Here is a 23,503-nt window from a genome sequence, read left to right on the forward strand (position 1 = left end):
TCATCTTTTTAAGTGGTGGAACTTGCACTATTGCTGACTGACTAAATACTTTTTTTCCCCACTGTATATATATATATATATATATATATACACTCACTGGCCACTTTATTAGGTACACCATGCTAGTAACGGGTTGGACCCCCTTTTGCCTTCAGAACTGCCTCAATTCTTCGTGGCAGAGATTCAACAAGGTGCTGGAAGCATTCCTCAGAGATTTTGGACCATATTGACATGATGGCATCACACAGTTGGCGCAGATTTGTCGGCTGCACATCCCTGATGCGAATCTCCCGTTCCACCACATCCCAAAGATGCTCTATTGGATTGAGATCTGGTGACTGAGGAGGCCATTTGAGTACAGTGAACTCATTGTCATGTTCAAGAAACCAATCTGAGATGATTCGAGCTTTATGACATGGCGCATTATCCTGCTGAAAGTAGCCATCAGATGTTGGGTACATTGTGGTCATAAAGGGATGGACATGGTCAGCAACAATACTCAGGTAGGCTGTGGCGTTGCAACGATGCTCAATTGGTACCAAGGGGCCCAAAGAGTGCCAAGAAAAAATTCCCCACACCATGACACCACCACCACCAGCCTGAACCGTTGATACAAGGCAGGATGGATCCATGCTTTCATGTTGTTTACGCCAAATTCTGACCCTACCATCCGAATGTCGCAGCAGAAATCGAGACTCATCAGACCAGGCAACGTTTTTCCAATCTTCTACTGTCCAATTTCGATGAGCTTGTGCAAATTGTAGCCTCAGTTTCCTGTTCTTAGCTGAGAGGAGTGGTACCCAGTGTGGTCTTCTGCTGCTGTAGCCCATCTGCCTCAAAGTTCGACGCACTGTGCGTTCAGAGATGCTCTTCTGCCTACCTTGGTTGTAACGGGTGGCAATTTGAGTCACTGTTGCCTTTCTATCAGCTCGAACCAGTCTGCCCATTCTCCTCTGACCTCTGGCATCAACAAGGCATTTCTGGCCACAGAACTGCCGCTCACTGGATTTTTTTTCTTTTTCGGACCATTCTCTGTAAACCCTAGAGATGGTTGTGCGTGAAAATCCCAGTAGATCAGCAGTTTCTGAAATACTCAGACCAGCCCTTCTGGCACCAATAATCATGCCACGTTCAAAGGCACTCAAATCACCTTTCTTCCCCATACTGATGCTCGGTTTGAACTGCAGGAGATTGTCTTGACCATGTCTACATGCCTAAATGCACTGAGTTGCCGCCATGTGATTGGCTGATTAGAAATTAAGTCTTAACACACAGTTGGACAGGTGTACCTAATAAAGTGGCCAGTGAGTGTATATATATATATATATATATATATATATATATATATATATGTGTGTATATATATAGTAAAATAGAAAAAAAAACAATATTAAAAAATAGCATGAATTTGGTTTCGACTCATGACTGTACTAACCCATGAATGAAGTTACCAGGTCATCTTATAGCAAAATGAATGTTGTAAAAAGAGAAGCCAAAAAAGGTAGAATTGCTGTTTTTTTTCTATTTTTTTCTATTTTCAATTCCATCTCACTTGGAATTTTAATTTGTTTTTCTTTATATGGTAAAATGAAAGATGTTGTTTACAGCTGCAACTTGTGCATCAAAGCAAGACCTCATACTTTTATGTGGACAGAAAAATAAAAAAAGTTATCATCAAAGGGGTTGTTCACTGCTAGGATAACCTGTCATGATCCATTTTTGGATTCGTGGCAGCTCTGGTTCCACTTCGTTTAAAAGTAGTTTTACTTCTTTCAGGACCATCGGTGGGTCAATGTCAGTTTTCCCCGCTGGCAATCTGCTGTAACTGCAGTCTTGCTAGGTCAGCAGATGTGGTTGGTGACCACTCCCACCATCACTTAAATAGTCACCTTATGCATCAGCTGACTGTTGGTGATAGAGTTTCTCTATTGAGTCCAACCTTGCAGGAGCAACTCTCTAGTGTCAACCACTTCTGGTGTTTGAACTTCTGTTGCTGTGCTATCGGTGGTGTGGAGCTTGGCAGTGGTGTCTGGAAGCTAAGTGCTGTGTTTTCTCCTTGTCCCTTTTGTGTTTGTCTCTATCCCCTGTGTGGTACCATCTGCAGTGGTGAGGCAAGTGTCCCTCACCAACCAGTGCTCTAGCCAGGGCAGTTAGGTGACAGTGAGAGACGAGGTATCCTGATGGCAGTGGACCCACTTAGGACGTTAGGGTACTGCAGGGACAGGCTCAGGTTTGAGCTCAGGTGGTGACCATCCCCCATTTCCCTATCAGTAGGGCCTTCCTCTCCTCAATACCATCCCGTTGCGTGTGTGTGTTGCGCCGTCCCCTGACTGACCACCCGTTGGGTTATGTCACATCGTGACATAACCCCCTCTTAAACTAAATGTTCAGCTCTGATAAAATAATAAAGCCTATACTCGCATCCCATGCTGGCATGACGCCGGCACCCAATCAGCGCTGGCTTCACTGTCTCTGCCTTCGGATGAACTTAACATGAAGAGGAAGTCAGGGATCAGCTGCAGCCCAGATACCTCTTCATGTTTAGTTCATCCAAAGGTGGAGACAGTGGTGCCAGCGCTGATTGGGCGCCGGGCATCACATGTCATCCCACCGCATCACAGCCCGGGGACCGTGAGTGCCAACACTGCTGGAATGGTGCCAGCATGGGAGATGAGTGTAGGCTTTATTATTTTATCAGGGCCGGATATTTAGTTTAAGAAGGGGTTGTCCTAGTATTGTACAACCCCTTTAAGGCAAGGAGAAAAAAAAAATGACCAGGAACAAAATAGCAAGAATGATCCTTGTGTTAAGAATCCAATTGGTGGAAATTACAAAAAGCACCAACAAGTTGAGTCTAACTGCAGTTCTTTAGGAAAGAGTAGGATCTTCGTGGGGATCTTCTGACTTGTTCCTCTTTAGATTCACTAATCTTGCAGGTTTCTTACGTTTGATTCCTAACCAAGGAGCTATGTGGTGGGCGCTCATTCTTAGAGTTTTCTCCCATGGCTAATCAGCATAAACACATTTAAATTGTAGATTTCCTTGTCCCTTGAATAAAACATTCTGACATCAGTAAAGCGCATGCAGAGTATATTACCTATACATAAGCAAAGGATGACAGAAGTAATATCTGTCGATATCCTGCACTTTGATTATGCAGTCTATATACTTAGATTTCGCTCTATTGCAGAACATGAGCTTTGTTTTTAGTGTTTTTCCTTCCGCGCAAGCAGAAATTTGCAGTTTGTAAGATCCCCTGAATAATTTGCTTCTCATTTTTCTTAGTCACCTTTTGTAGTATGGTAATGTATATCACTGGTTGATACATCAAAGTCATGTTGGAGGAAAATGAGTATAATTATGCGCACAGGGAAGCATATTTTCTCCCTTGCATCTACCCAGACACTTGACAGTTCTAGAACATTCCACGGATGACTTGGAATTTTTTAGACGAAATATAAAAAGTATCGTTGATACACGTAAAGGTATTCTCTAAGATGCCGACCCATTGCGTACGTGGAATACTGCAGTCAGGAAAAAGAGATGGATTTTCTTTTGTTTCTTGATGCTTCGGGATATTTGGATTCCAATATGGCGCCTGCGTACGAATAGAGGTTGAGAGGTTATACAAATGAATAGGAAAATAACATTGATCCGCTATAAACTCTGATTATTTTGCGCATTGATTTTCAGACAAACATTCACAAGCCTCTCATGAGAGCTCTGACGAATATGGTAAATTGGAACAAATACTCGCATGCACTTGCAATGAAAATGAACATGTTTTTCCAACCTTGACAAATAGATCCCCTTGTGATTGTCACTTGCAATTTTGCATAGTTGAATTTTGTTTTTTTATGTTCTACAAAATCTTTGCTATCAAACTTTTTTTTTGTCAGTTTTCTATTATTATTTTTGGACTGCCGTAACTGGGATTTATGTCTTGTCTTCTGTGTACAGCACGCCGAAAGTGATTGATATTGAAATGCAAACCAGTAGGCACACAAACACAGCGCAGATGATAATTTTATTTTTTTTTCCCTGCTGGTTTTATTAGTTAAAGAAGATGTCTCGGTAAATAATTTCCCAAACTTTCCTAATTTATGTATGTAATGTAGTGCAAGTGTATTGAAGACAGATCGCCATCTTTTCCAGTTTCCAGCGCTGATCCGATCCTCTTCTGGCCACGTGACCATTTTTTTTGCATTGTCAGCTCACAGTGTGGGGTGGTGTTTTCTATCCGGTATATAACATCAGACTCCAGAGACTAAGGTTAAATTCACAGGAGTGGATAGAAAAAAAACATCTGATTTTCATCCTGGAAAAATGTGATGATTTCATCTCCATTGTCGTCTACATAAAATTCATATGGCATCTGTTTTAATACAAGAGCAGTTAGAAAAATATGCAAGACCAAATACAGTTTACTATATTAAAGGGAATCTGTCACCTCATTTTTGGCCTATGAGATGCGGCCACTGCCATAAGGGGCTTATCTACAGCATTCTGTAATGCTGTAGATAAGCCCCCGATGTAACCTGAAAGATAAGAAAAACAAGTTAGATTATACTCACCGGGGAGGTCCGGTCCGATGGGTGTCGCAGTCCGGTCCAGGGCTTTCCATCTTCTACTGATGACGTCCTCCTCCTTACTTCTGCCTCTGCTCCGGCGCAGGCGTACTATATCTGTCCTGTTGAAGGCAGCGTAAAGTACTGCAGTACTTTACTCTGCCCTCAACAGGGCAAATATAGTACGCCTGCGCAGGAGCCGTTGAAGAAGTAAGAAGGAGGACGTCATCGCTAGAAGATGGGAGGCGCCGGACCGGATCGCGACACCCATCGGACCGGACCCCTGGGTGAGTATAACTCTTTTTTTTATCTTTCAGGTTACATCGGGGGCTTATCTACAGCATTACAGAATGCTGTATATAAGCCCCTGATGGCGGTGGCCGCATCTCATAGGCCAAAAATGAGGTGACAGATTCCCTTTAAAGAATTAATTTATCAAATGGTGTCCAAAAAGTAAAGAACTGGAACTTCATATCCTAATATAGACTGACAGTTCGGACTTACATATAGACAGCCGACACAAAATTCAAATACAAAACCATATTTTATTGATAAAGATTAAAATAACACATATATAATAAAATTCTCAAAAGCAGAGTGCCAAGAAGGAGGAAGAACCAGTCAATCTATAAATAAGAGGTAGGCATGTAGTATAAAAAGTGCTAGGACCTGCTAGAGTAAAAATCAAAATGGACTCTTGTAGATAGCCAGCTTGCTCAATGTATGGGATCTGTCAAAATTTCAAGGGCATAAGGAGGTCTATATGATCAGTACAATAATGATTAATGTAATGCTAGAATACCAAGCAAGATGACAGAAAATGCCCCTGGCAAGCACAGACAAAAATATGTATACATAGATGGATATAATAGGGAGTCTAAGCAAAAGGAAAAAAAATGCCAGGTACAATACTTAAACCTGGTGCAGAAGCAGTAGCATTTGGGCTGGATAGACCACGCTTCCCCCTCACCCCAACGCACGTTTCGCAGTAGATTCTTCCTGGGGCGTGCCTGGTCTACATAAGGTCCAATATTAGCCGTCACTTTTTTTTAATCAAATAATATCCAATAATTTCCAGTCTCTGGCAAGAGTCAGAAAAAGAAGCCTAAGAACTAGCTAAGGGTTCAGACAGTTCTTGATTTTCTCAGGGATAAGAAATCTAGAAACCTTTTTTAATAATATTAATTCATAATTTGCAGGTATTTCTAGATCTTGACATTGAAATTGGTTGTGGCCGAGTACAAGCCAAATTCAGTAGGGTTTTATCCAAATAACAGTCTGTAAAATAAAGAGGTACTGCTCACCTAGTGTGGTTGTGTGAGACACAAAACTGGTAGCAGCTCCAAAGGTTGGGAGATCCAGCATGATATTAAAGTAATCGGAGATGAGGGTAACCTGCGCTGATGGATGTGGGTGCTCAAAAAAACTCAATATATAGTGTAGGAGATAACATTCTGGTTTATTAATCTCAATGTGTTTCGACTTTCTCAGACTTCTTCTTGAGTAGCTTTGTAGTTTTCCTGAGGAAAAAGTCTAAGTAAGCACCACATCTCCGATTACTTTAATACCATGTTAGATCTTGACATTTTGACATGGAAAATAACATTTTCTATATGTTAATATTTTCTTTAAGTTAATTGGTTGGCAATTTTTGGTTCATTTTAAATCCCTTACAGTATATGCAGTTTGCCGCCTGATCCAAGTTTGAGACTTTTTTCCTTGTGAGTTTTCCCTCTCAGTAATATAGGCTGGATTCGATTTCTCTGCATATCTGGACTTGCTTCTACATTATCAGATCTTCAGAGCTACATTTATTTCCTCTAAATGTGATTTCTATTTTATCCATAGTCTATTTTATCTGCTCTCTCTAATAGTTTAGATACTGCCTCCCCTCTCCGCTGCAAGTCTGTGTACAAAAATTTCCTTCCAGCTATCACTAAAACTGAAAGAAGGGAGGGGAAAGGAGAGATAGCCACCAGAACTAGGAGCAGGAACTTTACTAGTTGTTCATCAGTTTTCCAAATTATTAAAGGAAATCTGTCACCTCATTTTTGGCCTATAAGATGCGGCCACCTCCATCAGGGGGTTATCTACAGTATTCTGTAACACTGTAGATAAGCCCCCGATGTAACCTGAAAGATAAGAAAAACGAGTTAGATTATACTCAGGTGGGGCGTGGTCCGGTGTGGTGGGTGTCGCAGGCGTCGGGAAAGGTCAGAGAGGTCCGGCGCTGCGCACTGCAGTACTTTACTCTGCCCTCAACAGGGCAGATAAAGTACTCCTGCACAGGAGCCACGGCAGAAGGAAGACATCATTGCTTGAAGGCGTCGGACCGGACCGTGACACCCATCTGACTGGACCGGACCCACGGGTGAGTATAACCTAAAGGCCTCGTTACACATAACGATGTCCCAGCGATCCCACCAATGACATGATGGGATCGCTGGGACATCGTTAGGCTGATCGCTGGTGAGCTGTCACAAGACAGCCCATCCAGCGATCAGGACCAGCGACCCTGGTTTCTAATGTAAACATCGGGTATCCAGGAGCCGCGGCTCCTGGATACCTGCTGTTTACCTTGGAAACCGGCATACACGCTGGTTTCCAAGGTAAACATCGGGTATCTAAGAGCCACACGAATTACTGTAGATAAGTCCCTGATGGCGGTGATCGCACCTCACAGGCCAAAAATGAGGTGACAGATTCCCTTTAAGCTAAATAAAGCATTTACAGATTCGCTACAGCAGTAAATTGATAGAAAAATGTTGAATGAAGACTATTCAGAAAGGGGCGTAACTTTGTATTTAGGAAGCAAATTAATAATATATTTTTTTTAAATCTGCTCAATTGTATACATAGTCTTTTAATTCTATTGTAGGGAAGGTGACCTGACGGACGGACGGACTAGTCAGAGTGAAGAAAGATAGGTTTGCACAGTGTAGGTAGGAGACAGTGATTACAGTGGGGAAACAACTAGAAAAGTGTAGTGGACGTGCAGTACCTTGGGATGACCATTAGATGGCAGGGTGGAGTGTGAGCAAAGGACTTTACAGCAGCTTCGGGCTTTAGAAACCGTTGGTCATGGGGGGCGAGGTGACAGTTAGTGACAGTTTCAAGGAACCGGGGAAGTTATAAATACTGAGGGAGGGTTCCAGAAAGTTCCAGTCCCCAGGGGGAGCTCAAGTGACAGGAGGACTACGACAGTCTGTGCACTCTGAGGAGAATCCAGACCAGGGGGACTGAGGAGAGAGGACGTCAGGGGGGTGGTCCTGACAGGAAAGGACCGCAGCAGAGACAAGGCTCTGGGTGTAAGACACCGTATGTGACACGACGACTGAGCAGTAGAAGCGCTGTTGGTTAATGGGCCTAAGGCGGCCACAGTGACGGAACTGTCAGGAGCGTCGACAGTAAAGGAGGGGACGGTGTGTGCAGACACGTCTCCAGTGTACGGTGTGAGAAGCGGCTCTGGAAACGGAGGGCCGCGAGGTGTGCCGTCAGTCGGACGGCAAGTGAAGAAATAAACTTGGACCTGTTGCACCCAGAATCTGCCTCCATCGTGTCTCTGTTGTCATCTCTGCGCGGTATAAAAGTAGGACCACCCCCCCCAGCTCGGCACCCCACCACCGACACTACATTTGGCGTAGTCGGCAGGATAGACGCCGCTAATACATCATCTTCTGCGGCAGGCCTACCTCAAAGACTGGAAAAGGACTTGGACTACTCTGTTTGGATTACAATTACCTGTGGATTACAAATGACCTACCTGTGGAATACAAATGGGAAGCAGTATGTGCCTGGAGATCGACGCTTCCATATATTGGACCCTGACAGGAGGGTGGAGAGGCCTGCCGACACCTCACCTCACAGAGGGAGTGGCACAGAAGAAAAACTTGGCTGCGGCTGTCTGATGCCATTCGAGTGCTGCCCAACGGACGGTATGAGACTCTGCAGGTGTCGGGGCATCGGCCGCCTAGAGTGGCAGTGGCGGCAGGGGATGGAGCTGTGCCAGAAGTCGCCCTCAGAGCCACGGGAGAGCAGCGGGATGCTGAGCTGGGGAGCGGAGCCTGAGCGGAGTCAGCGAGAACGGCCGCCACCAATACCAGCAGAGGACTTCTCAGCGGAGCCCCCGAGTTTGGGGGAAAGACCCGCGGGACAGTGGAGCGAGGGACGGAGGCTGCGGGTGAAGCCGCGTATTGATGTGATGGAGGCCGCAGCGCCGGGGAAGGTGAGAGTACCCCCGGCACCACCAGTGCCTCCGCCAGCGGCCCTCATCATTCCGCCGCAGCACGCTGCCCCCTGCGCACCGGAAGGCCTGGGTACATCGGGCCCAGTGGTGTATGCAGAGTTGTGCGAGGCCCCTGCTCAAGTCCCTGAGGTACCCCGCCTGGAGCCGCCAGTGCGGAAGTCATCCAAAGAAGACGCTGCTGCGTTCCCCCTGCTGATAGCAGCTGCGTCGTTGGAACCGGCCGTTACTCCGGCTCCATTGGAAGTAGTGGATGCGGCCTGTCCTGAGGCCGCGGTTATGCCGCTGCTGAAGTCGACTGCGGCCGACTTAGTGGGCCTTGTGATTCCAGCCTCCAAGGACCCGGTTGTCCCCATTTGCCACCTGGCCCCAGCGGCTGTTGAGCCGCAAAAATCATCGGCCGCCTCTGATCCACGTCCTTCCTCGGTTAAGTCCCGCCCACCGGACTCCAGGGCTCATGCCGGACCCTCTGTTTGGGTCGCAGGAGTTATAGAGAAGAAGAGGGCCAGGGGGCAGGAAGTCTGGAGCCTGCTCCATGAGAGGGGAGAGGCTGGCATGGCGGCTGCACGACCCCCGGGACGGCTCGTTTATACTATCTTGCAGAAAGGGACACTTCTTGCATCCTGGGAGCTCCACGGTTGTGGGGTCCCATACTACTGACCACCGAAAGGAGGATTGAACTGTCAGGAGTTCGTTGCACCGTTGTGCAGGTCAAAAGGACAGTTCGCGGTCAGCTTTTAAAAAAAAAAGAAATGTTTATCTGTGATTTTTATGTCTGTTTTTCTATGTTCCTCTTACAGGATAGTTTGTGTTTACTTGTTAGACTGACAGAGCGGGGATACTTAGAAGAGAGGGAGTGTCCATGTCCAAGGAAGGGGGGAGAAAGAAGACATGCAATGTTATGTTGTTATATGTTGGTTTTAAAATGAGCAAAAGAAAACGGAAAAAAAAAATTATAAAAAAATGGGGTACTTGTGCTATTATAAAGTTGTATGATGTATAATATGCAAAGTAAAATGCAACAGGTCCGGGTAAGGGAAGGTCTGCGGGACCAAAGGAAAGTGTGAGATCCGGTAGGGATCTAAGAGTTGAGGTCTGGGAGACCGGGACGCCGACCATGACATGTAATTGAAAGAAGGAAAATGAATGGGAAGATGTGAGAAAGACAGCCGTCCTAGGTCAGGTCCCCGACGCCACGGACACCCCTGAAGAAGGAAAGGCGGGCGCCGGCAATGATCTGGTAGGTGAGTGGCCTCGATCATGGCGTACCGGATAGTGAAAGGTAACAGTAGGGGAGAGTAGGGGAAAGATACACGCCGTAGAGAGAATACGGGTGTACCTTGCCCAATTTGAAAGACGTTGTCATGTGGCGTGCGCGCTGGTGAGTAGCAGTAGGCTGCTCAGAGCATAGTGCTCCCAGTGTGGTTCGGCCCCCGCAGATAGTGGGTTTGGCTCAACTTCTGGTCTGACAACAGAATGTAGGTGTAGATTCAGAACGACGAAGGCAGGGATGACGATTGTCGAGGACGACAATGGACAAAGGAAGGGGGAGTGTAGGGAAGGTGACCTGACGGACGGACAGACTAGTCAGAGTGAAGAAAGATAGGTTTGCACAGTGTAGGTAGGAGACAGTGATTACAGTGGGGAAACAACTAGAAAAGTGTAGTGGACGTGCAGTACCTTGGGATGACCATTAGATGGCAGGGTGGAGTGTGAGCAAAGGACTTTACAGCAGCTTCGGGCTTTAGAAACCGTTGGTCATGGGGGGCGTGGTGACAGTTAGTGACAGTTTCAAGGAACCGGGGAAGTTATAAATACTGAGGGAGGGTTCCAGAAAGTTCCAGTCCCCAGGGGGAGCTCAAGTGACAGGAGGACTACGACAGTCTGTGCACTCTGAGGAGAATCCAGACCAGGGGGACTGAGGAGAGAGGACGTCAGGGGGGTGGTCCTGACAGGAAAGGACCGCAGTTGAGACGAGGTACTGGGTGTAAGACACCGTATGTGACACGACGACTGAGCAGTAGAAGCGCTGTTGGTTAATGGGCCTAAGGCGGCCACAGTGACGGAACTGTCAGGAGCGTCGACAGTAAAGGAGGGGACGGTGAGTGCAGACACGTCTCCAGTGTACGGTGTGAGAAGTGGCTCTGGAAACGGAGGGCCGCGAGGTGTGCCGTCAGTCGGACGGCAAGTGAAGAAATAAACTTGGACCTGTTGCACCCAGAATCTGCCTCCATCGTGTCTCTGTTGTCATCTCTGCGCGGTATAAAAGTAGGACCACCCCCCCCAGCTCGGCACCCCACCACCGACACTACACTATCAGCAGCACTTTTATATTAGCCTACATTTGATTGTTTCATTATTTTTTAATTTTTTTTTTTTCACTGGATTAAAATATTCAGAGTGAACAAATTGAGTGAAACCCAGAGACTATCCAGTAAGGAGCTTAAAATGGGACTTGTGTCCTTATGAGAAGAAAGGGTAATTTTCCAGCCTCCTAGGGACATGAATGCGCATTTCCTGACACTTACTACAGACCATCCTCAGCCAGAGCTTCGTGGTCACGTTTGCCCTCACAAAGCTCATGCAAATTCTGATTCAGTTCAAACAGAAAACATTTTCCCGTCAAGATGACGTCTACCAGTAATTGAGACTGGCTGCAGGAGGACAGGAAGACGAAGAGATGGAGAACAAGACCGGGTGGGGGATTGAGCTGCGATGTCTGCATAGAGAGGAAAATAGGGCAAGAAAAGAAAAGGCAATTCTAAAAAGGAATTGTTAATTTCATATATGTAACTAAAATGTCTTGGATAAAGTAATGATTGCTTACTTCGGGGGGAATTTTAATTAGAAACCCTAAAAAGTTCACTGCAATCATTCTTTTTCATATGTATGTCAATTAGTCAGACAATAGACCTATGAATCAACATTTAGGTGCTGTAGTTTCTTTTTATGATTTTTATGATTTTAAAACATCTATTTAACAAAAAAAAATGATCGGGTAGTCACCATCCATATTGTCATGATCCAGTCCAAAGTTTGTTTTCTGTTGTCTTCTCTTTGGACTGGTCATGTGGGGGTTAATCCCCTCTGCCTTATTCTGGAGGTGGCTGGGCTATTTCAGTCCTCTGCAGCCTGCTGGCCAGCGTCAGCTATACTGCAAGCTTCCAATCTAGTGCCTCTGACCTGTATTCCTTTAGTGTTCCTTCTGCCCCTGATTACCTGGACTTGTGTATGACTTGGCTTGATCTCTGGACTCTGCTTCTGTTTTTTCCGTTTCTGATACAACGCTTTCTGACTGGCTTTTGACCCTATGGCTTGTACCCTGACTACATCTTACGTTTCTGATACCATGTTCCCAGTAGGTCCTGACTTCTCGCTCATCCCTGACTACACACTTGCTGTCTCCCTTGGTACTTCTGCTCCTGACAGTTGCTGACTTCGGCTAGTCTGACCACTCTTTCATTACCTGTGACACCTGTGGTGTTGCTCTGTGTTACTACGCTGTGTGTGTGCGTGCAACCTCTCTTCCATCACCATCACCCCCTGGTGGAGGTTGCACTGTACTGCACTGCAGCAGAACGTTACACATATCTTTTGGTTAGTGTTCACATGCAGATTTAACCCCTCCATGAGCGGGCAAATTTTTAATTTTTGCGTTTTTGTTTTCTTTTTTCCTTCTTCTACGACCGTACACTCTTCCAACCAAGAGAAATGGGTCGATCATGTTAATGACTCTCTGATCAGAGTGTCAGCGTAGTGTGATCCAATTCTCTCAGATGAGGAGAAGATGGAGTAAAAAATATCTCCATCTTCTCCATTCTGTTGTGAGTCAGCCGAAATACGGCTGCACGCAGATGTCATCCGAGCGCAGTCCGATGTTTTCCATGCACCCATAGGCTTGAATGGGTGAGTGGCGTCCGATTTCAGAGTGAAATCTTAGCATGTTGTGATTAACATGACGGATTTTTTTCAGTGAAAAAAATAATTCATCATCATCACTGCTCCATGAAATCACATTGGTCTGATTTATATATACATATATATACATATATACATATATATATAAATAAATATATATAGAATTGGATAGCACTCGTCCAATTGTAAACGGTATTGTGAGCGAGCCCTAAGAGTCATAATACATTTTTTTTTTATTTTTCCACTGATACTGTGGGACAAGTTATAGGACGAGTTGTAGGACACTTTGTAGGATGAGCTGTAGCATGTACATTGTGGGACAAGTTATATAAAAAATTGGGTGAAATGATGAAAACGTGTGCATTTCCACCATTGCGTTTCTTAAATTTTCGTTTTGAAAGTATTCTTTGTGTGATAAAGATGACCTAGCAATAAGTAATTGTTTTTAATAGTAGTTTAAATTTTTTTAGTAGTTAAAAAATTAGAACAGCAACAGTTTGAAGGCCACTGTAAGAGCCGTGTATGGAGTAGAAAGTGGGGCAGAGGGGAGATGCTGAGCTTGAGGATATGTGCTGTACTTTTTTTATGATTTGAACCGGTATTATCATATTAATAGCAGTCTAAACGCTGTCAGGAAGTCTGTGAATCCTGCTTTCCATACAAAGTGATTGTCAGCTTCTCCTGCATGGGTTGATACACAGAGAGAACTGTCAATCAAGAGTGTGGGAGGAGCGAGCAGGACCCACAAGCTTTCTCTGTGTAGGTGCGTGAACAGATTTTGCGGGCTTTTCCAGTTTGAGTGGAGAGAGCAGGACTCACAGACTTTCTCTATGGATGTTCAGAGTAAACAGGACTCGCAATCTTTCTCTATATTTTGGTGGGTAAACAGGGGTTAAATGGATACATGGGTGAATCTGTCAAAATTAGAATTCAGTAGATTCGCTCAAAATAGTCTGGAAAATTTCATTTGCATCAATAACTTTGAATCTGCCAGGAAGAAGTGGAAAAAATATTCTGCTCACCTCTATTCAACCTGCCGTTTTCCTCTCTCACTTCCATTGGTCCTTTGATCGGCTCCTTTATCTTGTCTTCTATTTTTTTTTTCTTGGCCTCTGGTGCGTTCGTTTTTCTGTAGGTCCCACGCCATTACATGTGGCCCAATACATTTCACTGTAATGCCGTCACATGCAGTAAAAAAAAAATTCTTACGATTGAATTTCTCATCTCTAGAGTGGAAGACACCACCTTTCTCCAACGCGCGTCGAGGGAGCATGACATGTGCTGCATGTAACGAAAATAGGACCATAGAATACTAAATATCCATGAGAAAAGTATCTCTTCCTTGATCCAATTTTGCCCTTTCAAAAAAAAATTCCAAGATCCTATTTATATAAACTAATCTATGATGATTTTAGCCGAGCCATCTTATCTCTGGTCCCTACTTGTTGTCCACTTGTCTCATTCTCACCTAAATTAATCCTCTAATTTCCTTTTCATCTTTTTTTCATGTTTTCTCCTTAACTTTCATCTCCCCCCTCCCTTTGGCATCCATTTCCCTTCAGTAGAGATTTTGGCACATGTCTATATAAGATGTGAATAGAACTCAGCGGACGGCACATCATCAGCTCTACTCTTGTCAGAATTGCTCCAGAGGCGGAGGAGATGATATAGAGCCTGGCTCCTAAGCTCTCACAGCCGTATAGAGTGCTCACTGTGAAAAGATCATTGAAATTATTACATGCAAAACTAATTGCTTGTTTACCTCAACAGATCCTTTACAATTCCAGAAAGAGGAGGAATCAATACATTGATAGAAAAATATGATGATGCCATAACTAGTCAATGACCTGTAACCAAAAGACCATGCTGTAACACAATTAAGACTCCTAGCGTCCTAGATGGTTGCATCCAATATATATATATTTATGGGTAGTTATATATATCCGTATATATATATATATATATATATATAAATATATATATGTGTATACAGTGTATGGGTAGTTACCGTATGTAATGCAGTGGTGGAAACATTTTACGTAATTCCGCAAAAAATGAATGATGTTGAGGTCAGGGCTCTGTACAGCCAATTCATTATTTCCAGGACTCCTTGTTCTTCTTTACGCTGAGGATATTTCTTAATGACATTGGCTGTATGTTTGGGATCATTGTCCTGCTGCAGAATAAATTTCGAGCCAATGAGACATCTCTGTGTCGGTATGGCATGATAAATAAGCATCTGCCTGTATTTCTCAGCATTAAGGACACCATTAATCTTGACCAATTTTTCAACTCCATTTGCTAAGATGTAGCTAAAACTTGCAAAAGAGCCTCCACTGTGCTTCATTGCTGCCTGCAGACAATCATTTTTGTGCCACTTTCCCGCACCTCGGAGAACAAACTGTCTTCTGTTATAGTCAAATCTTTCACATTTTGACTCATCAGTGGCTTTTTCTTGCCCCGCTCCATTAAACTGATAGGTTTCTTTATATACACACACATAGAGAGACTGAAGAACCAAAGGACCTGCCTCTTGGACTAGTCTTCCGAGGCACATAGTGCCTAGCCAGCTTTTCAATGTATGTTTTCTCTGAAACACAGCAGGGTTTAAAGAGGTGGTCCAAGACTCAAATTAATTTTCATCCTCAATCCACAGCTATTTGAATCCATAATCTGAATAATTTTCTAACATACTTAAATTATAAATTCCATATCCTCCCCTAACTACTCTGTCTAACTGATTTTCTTTTTTTTTTCTACTTTTTTATGTTACTTTATTTGAGGATCCCAGTGCAAGCTGAAATTCTCAAACGAAATGTCATCAAGGGTCAGAGGCTGCGATCAATTTTGCAGCCTATGGTCCCTTCCTGAAACGAAGCATCATCGTTGATTCTCATTTCAGGGTCTGGGCTAGTCCCTGTGCGATGTGCACAATGACAGTGCACTCTCTCGCTGTCTCAGATCTGTAGTAATGAGTCGGCAACATAGTGCGTTGTCAGAATACCCAGCATGTACAGACTAGCGCCTGCCCACAAGTGTAGCACTGGACTCTGGGACTCTGCATGTCTCATTTTCTTACAAAGCTCTGTTGATAGCTCATTACTGCTGATCTGAGTCAACAAGAAATCACGCTGTAATTGTGCACATCGCAGTGGGACTAACCCAGCCCTTGAAACGAGCATCACTGATGATGCCTTGATTCAGGGAGGGGGCAGGGGCTGCAACAATGACCTCAGACTCTGGCCCATGATGACACTTTGAGTATCACCGTATGCACTGGGAATTCTCAAATGAAACGTCGTCAAAAAGGAAGGAAGTAGGGAAAAGGAAATCAGTTAGAGCAGTTAAGGAACGATAGGGAATTTTTTAATTTAACTATTTCAGACAATAGTTTATAAATAGATAGGGATTTTGGATGAAAATTAATTTAGATTTCAGACCACCCACTTAAGGGTAAAGCCCCACACCGCTACAATAATACAGCCAGGGTCTAACTCATCATGGTTCACATGGTTCGGGAAGCAGGATCTCCTGTCTATTTCTCTTTGAATACTGCCGAATATGAATAGTGAGGTGATATCCACCAATTCCCCCAAATTGGGGCCATGGAGCATCTCAAAGCTTGCAAAACCTACTGACAATTCAACCAATCATTTTATGCATATGACAGCACCACAACACCATTATAATAAAATAGGTAGGATTATAGATCTCTATGTCTTAGTTTTCTTTTCTAACAAATCAAACATAAGTTAAAATGGGATTTCACTTTTAGAGGAAGACAGTGTCAGTGGCGGTCCAATGGGATATTACTCAATACCAAAACATACTAAGCGCCTATTACCTGCTCTCCGCTCAATAAACATTTTCCTTAGCTCATTAGGTAATATCTTGTAAGGGAGTGTCCAGTGTTATATCGATGCCCTATTCAATAGAAGCTGAGCTGCAGTTCTCACATTGAATGGAGCTGTGCTGCTGCGGCTCAATTCACTGTCTACACCTGGCCACCACCGAATCTTCATTGGTGGGAGTTGTTTGGTGTTGGACCCCTGTAGATATTGATATCTTGTCCTTATGATATGTCATGATGAGTACAATGTTGGGAAAAACCCTTTAAAGAGAACCTGTCAGCAGGATTTTGCTAAGTAAACTATAGGCAATGTCAGGATGGCGCTGCTACACTGATTGAAATGATACCTGGGATGAAGAAATCTGTATTGTGGTTCTTTTGTAATCAGTGTTAGAAGTTTTCAGTTAATGAGATTCTCATGCTTCTTAGTGGGACTGTAAGCAGAGTCTTATCTTCCTGCTCTAGGCCAGAGAAACCAAGGAAAGACCTGTCCACACGTCACCCTGAAGCACAAACATGTTCCTCATCATAGAGACAGAAAGAGATGGACTGTTTGTGCTTTGGGGTGGCCTGTGGGCAGATCTTTCCTTGGTTTCACTGGCCTAGAGCAGGAAGATAAGACTCTGCCTACAGTCCTGCCGCGAAGCACGAGAATGTCATTAACTGAAAACTTCTAACACTGATTTCACAAGAACCACAAGACAGATTTCTTCACCCCAGGTATCATTTTAATCAGTGTAACACTGCCAACATGGCAATGCCTGTAGTTTACTTAGCCAAATCCTGCTGACAGGTTCGCTTTAAGCTTTTCAGATGCTCATAGTGAGACATTGCACATATACACCTTTGCTGTGTTCAAGTTACGCAGAGGTGAGCACAGCTCAACAGATATTCAGGAGATTAACATAAATCACAGCTTATTACCCAAAACCATAAAAGCAATAAGGCTATACACAGAGGTGCCACTATAATTTGGCAACATGAAGTAGATGCCTCAAGCAGCAGTTTGGAAAGCAGAAAAATTAAGCGAGTTAATTACAAAATAATAATTTTCTCGCTGTAAATTAGGGATGCATAACTTGTGCACCGAACTAATGATGATTTAAGGGCCGATACACGAAAATGTAATGTATTACATATTTTATAGAAGCCTGCATGTCAGAGTAATAAAATTTACCTCTGCTCCTGCGTCCAAGGCTACATGGAGCTTCTTTCATTAAAAACCCAGCTAAAGCATTTTTTTTCTGGCAAGAATGATGCTGACATTAGCGGATTTCCAGTAATTAACTATTACTGCTGTTGTTTTCTTTTCTTTCTTTTTTTTTTAGGTCTATTCAAGTATGTTGCACCTGACTATTGTACAGTATATATACATACTGTATGATTACCTGTAATATATGCAAGATATAAATATCATAGCAGTTGGGGTGGAAAGGGCTAAGTCACAAAGGGCTAGAAGCCAATGCAAAAGCCACTTGCACTTTTAGTTCTGCTTCATTTAATCATATAACTTTCATAAACAATTGTCCTAACATTTTGTGTATGCAGCACCTATGCAGACCCATGTGCACAAAGTTAATTAGTTACAAGCAACCAAAAAATAAACCATGTGGGTAGTCTGGGACTGCAGTTGACATGCCCCAGAGGCCATGGGACACTCGGCACCGGGCCGATGACTTCAATGGGAAATATCACAGTGGCAGTGACCCGGTCCATGGCCTCAGGCGGTCATGTAAAAGGGGTTGAGTTGGGTGGGAATAAAGCTTATTTAGTGATTCGTGATGCCACCTGTGGTTTCTGGTCAGAATGACCAGCGCAGCAGTGTTGCTTCTCTGGGACAGATGTTGTTGTGCAGCTGAGATGTAGAAGCCCTCCACGGATAAGGCTGTAGTCCCAGGGCAGTTGAGAAGAGTTAGTAGATGGTGAGATAGTGTGGAGCGGAGGATGTAGCAGAGCCGGGTGAGAGGCGCAGGAAGAAAATGGAGGACACAATGGCATGTAGTTCAATCGGCTTTACTCACAGTCTGTCTGCAGTACAGGTGCCCGCTTCAGTGCTGCGTTCTCCAGGTGAGGGGTCCAGATAACTTCCAGATAAGATGAAGTGCACCTTTCCAGCCTTCCCTGTCAGTGTGTTCCCTTCCTGGCCGTCTCCAAACAATACGCTGCTTAACCTCCTTCTTCCACCCCAGCGCTTCACAATTATCATTCTGGGCCAGCAGCGGCGAATCCTGTTCAGACAACGCCTCACTGTTTCTGTGACTCTATATAGCCGCCTTTCCAGTCGGACTAACTGTGGAAGGGGCGATGGTCCATAAAGTAACCAAAGCTGTCGGCTTGCTAGTGGCACCCTGCAAAATGCGATCTAGGCTAGGGGCTATTCTCTTTGCGACCAGTCCGGTTCCTTCCTCCACCTGACGGCGTTCAGCGAGGAACGAGACCCACGGGATAACTTTCCAACCGTGTCTCTGGAAGGACCGATCTTCCCTATGAAGAATCTGCTGTTTAAGTCCAAACGTCTGGCAACTCCTCATCCAAGTCAGGAGCTGCTCCAGACACGTCCTTCACCTTCCCTCCCTCTGAGGGGACTCAACCTACTTCAGCCTAGATTCTCCCTCCTAAACTATGCTCCGCCCACCTCCCAGCACCCTTCGTGTTCCAAGCAGGGAGCCATAAACGGTGCTCTGCTACACTACTGGTGTGTGTGTGGGGTGTGGGTGTTGGAGTCTGGTCGGGTGCACCCACCTTACCTGGTTGTGAGGTACCACAGCTCTGGGTGAGGTGCAGTACCTCTGTGGCGACTGGACTCTCAGGGGCGCCACACAGTCATACATTGCTCCCTGCTTTGTGCTACAGTATATTACTCCTGAATCCTGAATATTTTAGACTAGAAATACGCCCAATGCTATCGCATCTGGAGTGGGGTGAAACATACACGTCACCGCTATTCCCCACGCAGTCGCAGTAACAGCCGCAACGTTACCTCGCATGCGCGGGTAGAGCGCGCAGTTGTGGCTGTTACTGCACATGGGCGGGAATAGAGGTGATGTGAATGTCACTTGTGCAGGTGCAGTTTGTGGCTTTCTGGCCACAAACTGCGCCTGCGCAAGTGACACTGCTGCGGTGCCTTATGGGATTCAGGGACAGCGGCTGGAAGTCCCAACTGGTGATTATATTATAAGATGTACAGATGTAGAATTTCTTCACAATGTCTCACAATGCAGAAAATTATTTTCGTGATTAAAGGAACCTGACATGTAAAATAACAATATTAACTCGCAGATATAGTGTAAATCTGCAGGTTAATAGCATTCTGATACCCTGCGGCGCCGGCACTGAGACTCCTACTGTCAGGAGGAAATTAACTTTATTCCCCCGCTGCCTCGCTCTTTCAATCACAGAGGTGGAGCCGGCAGGGTTTCAGTCACTGCTCAGTGTACAGAAATCGGTGGCTGTAACTGCGCTTCCAGCACTAACTGACAGCCGTGTCTGATGCAGAGACGGCTGTCAGTCAGTGCTGGATGCGTGGTTAAAACCGCCTCTAAGTGTTTGTTCATCTCGATACTTAGTCTGTGTAAATTTTTTGTTGTCCTGTTTTGGGCAGAATATGATTTCAAAATATTTAATGTGTAATTGTAACAATATGGCTCACTTTTTTTTCAATTACTTATATATTTCCTTCTACTCTCAGGTGAAGAGTCGCTCACTATGTTTGTGGATAAGGGAAGGCTGAAGCGAGAAGCCGGAGTGCGTGGGAACACATCGGCCCCCACGTTGGATACTCTACACCAGCTGGCAGCTTCATATTTCATGGACCGGGAGAGTGCGCTAAGGCAGCTGCACCATATTCAGATCACCACGGGAGCCATTAAGGTACAAGAGCAGAGGTTAATGAAGCACTAGCCTCCCGAAAGATAGTAGTGATTAACACCTCTGCCATGAGTGGAGCCCTGAGTTGCATCTTAGAGTTTCATTAAGATATGCTTTGTAGGGTAAAGTGTATAATTCCCAGAATGTGGCGAACTAAGGATTTACCGGAGTGGATCAGACAGCCCTGTCAATGGAAAGTTGTTTGATCTCCTTGCTCTGCAAGGGGTTTGGCGGTAGGAAAATTGCCTTTGGTTGATTATCTGAAGGAAGTTCATTATCCAAGGCAATCCCTTGACAATGTTTTTTTTTAGATAGAATCAGGAAGTTAATGTAATGAAATGCAATATTCTCTAGACCTGATGATTATAAAAGTGCTTGCCATCTCTGCTATCCACATACATAACACGTTTAGGTGTTTCCTTCGTTCTTGCAAGGCTAACTAGCTATTTTTTGGTTGCCTGGGGGCATAATGAGAGATAACATAAGGCTTCATGTCATGTGAGACAAACACTTTGGATGTGTATCAACTGAAATTGAACGAAAGGATGTTGGACATAGATTTCCCCCTAGTAATATCCGTCTTTGACAGCATGCCGCAGTGATCCATTCTCTATTACGTTGTGAAACCTAAAAAGCCCATAGGGGACCAATTTCGAATTTAGTATTTGCAGGGTAATGAATGCGCAATCTTATCTTAGTCTATCGACTAAATAATTCAGTAGTCGGTAATTTCTGTAAAGACCTCGTATTAATCAGAACATATCCAATACATTTATCAGTATGGACGATCAATACAAATAAGACCTTCAAAGTGGCTAAGACTGCAGCATCCATGCGGAGTATGAAATATAGGCCTATATGCACTTTGTTACTGTCAGGTTCTATTGGAACACATGTCCCTCGGTTCTTAATAGAACCTAGGAAAAGGCTAAAGTGTCCATTAAAATGAGACATGACACCACAAATCAACCTTTTCCCATAAGATATCTCCAAAAGCTGCAAAAAAAAAAGTTTACCAAAGCTCTTCACCCTCTCTTAGGCTGGCCATACACATACGACAACTGACAGTCAAGTGCTCCTTTGGTCATCAGCTATCTTCCAAGGTTAGAGATGAGCGAACCCAAACCATAAAGTAAAGACTAAAGCCCCCCGTCACACACAGCGAGATCGCTGCTGAGTCACAAGTTTTGTCACGCAACAGCGATGTCACCAGCGACATCGCTGTGTGTGACAGGTATCAGCGACCGGCCCCCCCGCCGGGTATCGCTGATCGTGCTCGAATGGCCTGGACATTTTTTTGATCATTGGTCTCCCGCTGGCCAGCACGCATCACGTGTGGCAGGCAGGAGACCAGCGATCAGTGAGCTGCATGCTGGTTTCCAATGTAAACCGAGGGTAACTAAGGGCGCGCGTCACTTAGTTACCCGCTGTGTACCTTAGTAACCAGCGCGCTCGTGCAGGGAGCTGGTAACCAAGGTAAACAGCGGGTTTCTAAGCGCCGCGCAGGAACTTAGAAACTCGCTGTTTACCATGATTACCAGCTCCCTGCACCAGCACGCTGGTAACTAAGGTACACAGTGGGTAACTAAGTGATGCGCGCCCTTAGTTACCCGCGTCGTCGCTTTCCTGATCGCTGCTGTGATCTGCCTGTTTGACAGCTCACCAGCGATCATGTAGCGACACACCAGCGATCCTGACAAGGTCATATCATTGTCGGGATCGCTGGTGCGTCGCTATGTGTGACGGGGCCCTTATGGTCCAGTGTCAAAATCCGAACATGGACTTTACCCGGAAGTCCGTATTAGTGTTCGGAGTTCGGATGGTGAGAGAGAGAGATTCTGTAGGGGTATGTACTATGACCATGTGACAGCACCAAAGTTCGAGTCCCCATTGACTTCTATGTGGTTCGGGTTATTTAAAATACGCTCTGGAGGCAGAGTTATCCTGCAGGCAGCGTCCTCCCCAGAGCCTAGAAGATCTAATTTACATGACGTGATAGAAGAACCCAATACCAATGAGTATGGTGGAAGATAATACTGACAGAGTGCCAAAGTGGAAATGATGTGTACAGCAACACGTGAGAATGGGTAAAAACACCTTTATTAATATATAAATGGGTGTACACTTAAATAAAATAAAATAAAAAATGAATAATAAAAAGGCATCCCAAATAAATGCGTAATATTGGGTTATAATATCCTACAACATAGGGTAAAATGTATACCCATAAGGCACAGGCTCAGAAGGAAAATGAAAAAAGAAAAATAAAAATAAATATTGATGGAACATTAATGAAGCCCCCAAAAGGAATTGTGTATACAGTGCACCATATAATAATAAATATCTAAAATTGTGTAAACACAGTACACAAAAAATAATAAAGAATAATAATAACAACAGCAGCTGTGCAGACAATAGTGCAATGAAAAAAATTGTTTAAAAAAGTGTGTGCAGTGAACAAACAAAAGACACTACAAGAGTGTCACACAATGTGAGGGGGAAAGGTGATGGGAGCAAGAAATAAAATGATACCTAATGAGCCGGAGAATGATGCCTGGGGATGCCTGAGAACGCGCCCCGACGCGCGTTTCGGAATGAACTTCCTTCGTCAGGGGGTAAGTACAAGGCCGGTCAGTGCCTCCTTATGTGCTGGACTAATTGGCGGGCAAGACACATGTCGGCGCATGCGCCGCCGCGACCCGGAAGACGCATCGCGCGCGGCGTCACATGACCAAACACAGCCGGGTGAGCCCGGCGTGTGTGGTCATGGGAAGACGCCATCGCCATGCGTCTTCCAGGTCGCGGCGGCGGCGCATGCGCCGACATGTGTCTTGCCCGCCAATTAGTCCAGCACATAAGGAGGCACTGACCGGCCTTGTACTTACCCCCTGACGAAGGAAGTTCATTCCGAAACGCGCGTCGGGGCGCGTTCTCAGGCATCCCCAGGCATCATTCTCCGGCTCATTAGGTATCATTTTATTTCTTGCTCCCATCACCTTTCCCCCTCACATTGTGTGACACTCTTGTAGTGTCTTTTGTTTGTTCACTGCACACACT

The 23,503-nt window shown here is 44.7% G+C and overlaps 1 protein-coding gene across 2 annotated transcripts in view; it reads left to right on the forward strand.

The window, feature by feature from the left end:
• The window catches only part of BRINP2 (BMP/retinoic acid inducible neural specific 2), a 427,262-nt gene that overhangs the window by 128,700 nt on the left and 275,059 nt on the right, over nucleotides 1–23,503 (forward strand). For both annotated transcript variants that reach the window (XM_073571293.1, XM_073571292.1), the window contains exon 4: nucleotides 20,268–20,449. In XM_073571293.1, the coding sequence (XP_073427394.1) occupies nucleotides 20,268–20,449 (182 nt within the window). The remainder of the gene's footprint in view (nucleotides 1–20,267; nucleotides 20,450–23,503) is intronic.

Source organism: Dendrobates tinctorius, unplaced genomic scaffold, assembly GCF_039654945.1.
Source record: "Dendrobates tinctorius isolate UK_male_01 unplaced genomic scaffold, ASM3965494v1 ptg000029l, whole genome shotgun sequence".
NCBI classification, from domain to species: domain Eukaryota; kingdom Metazoa; phylum Chordata; class Amphibia; order Anura; family Dendrobatidae; genus Dendrobates; species Dendrobates tinctorius.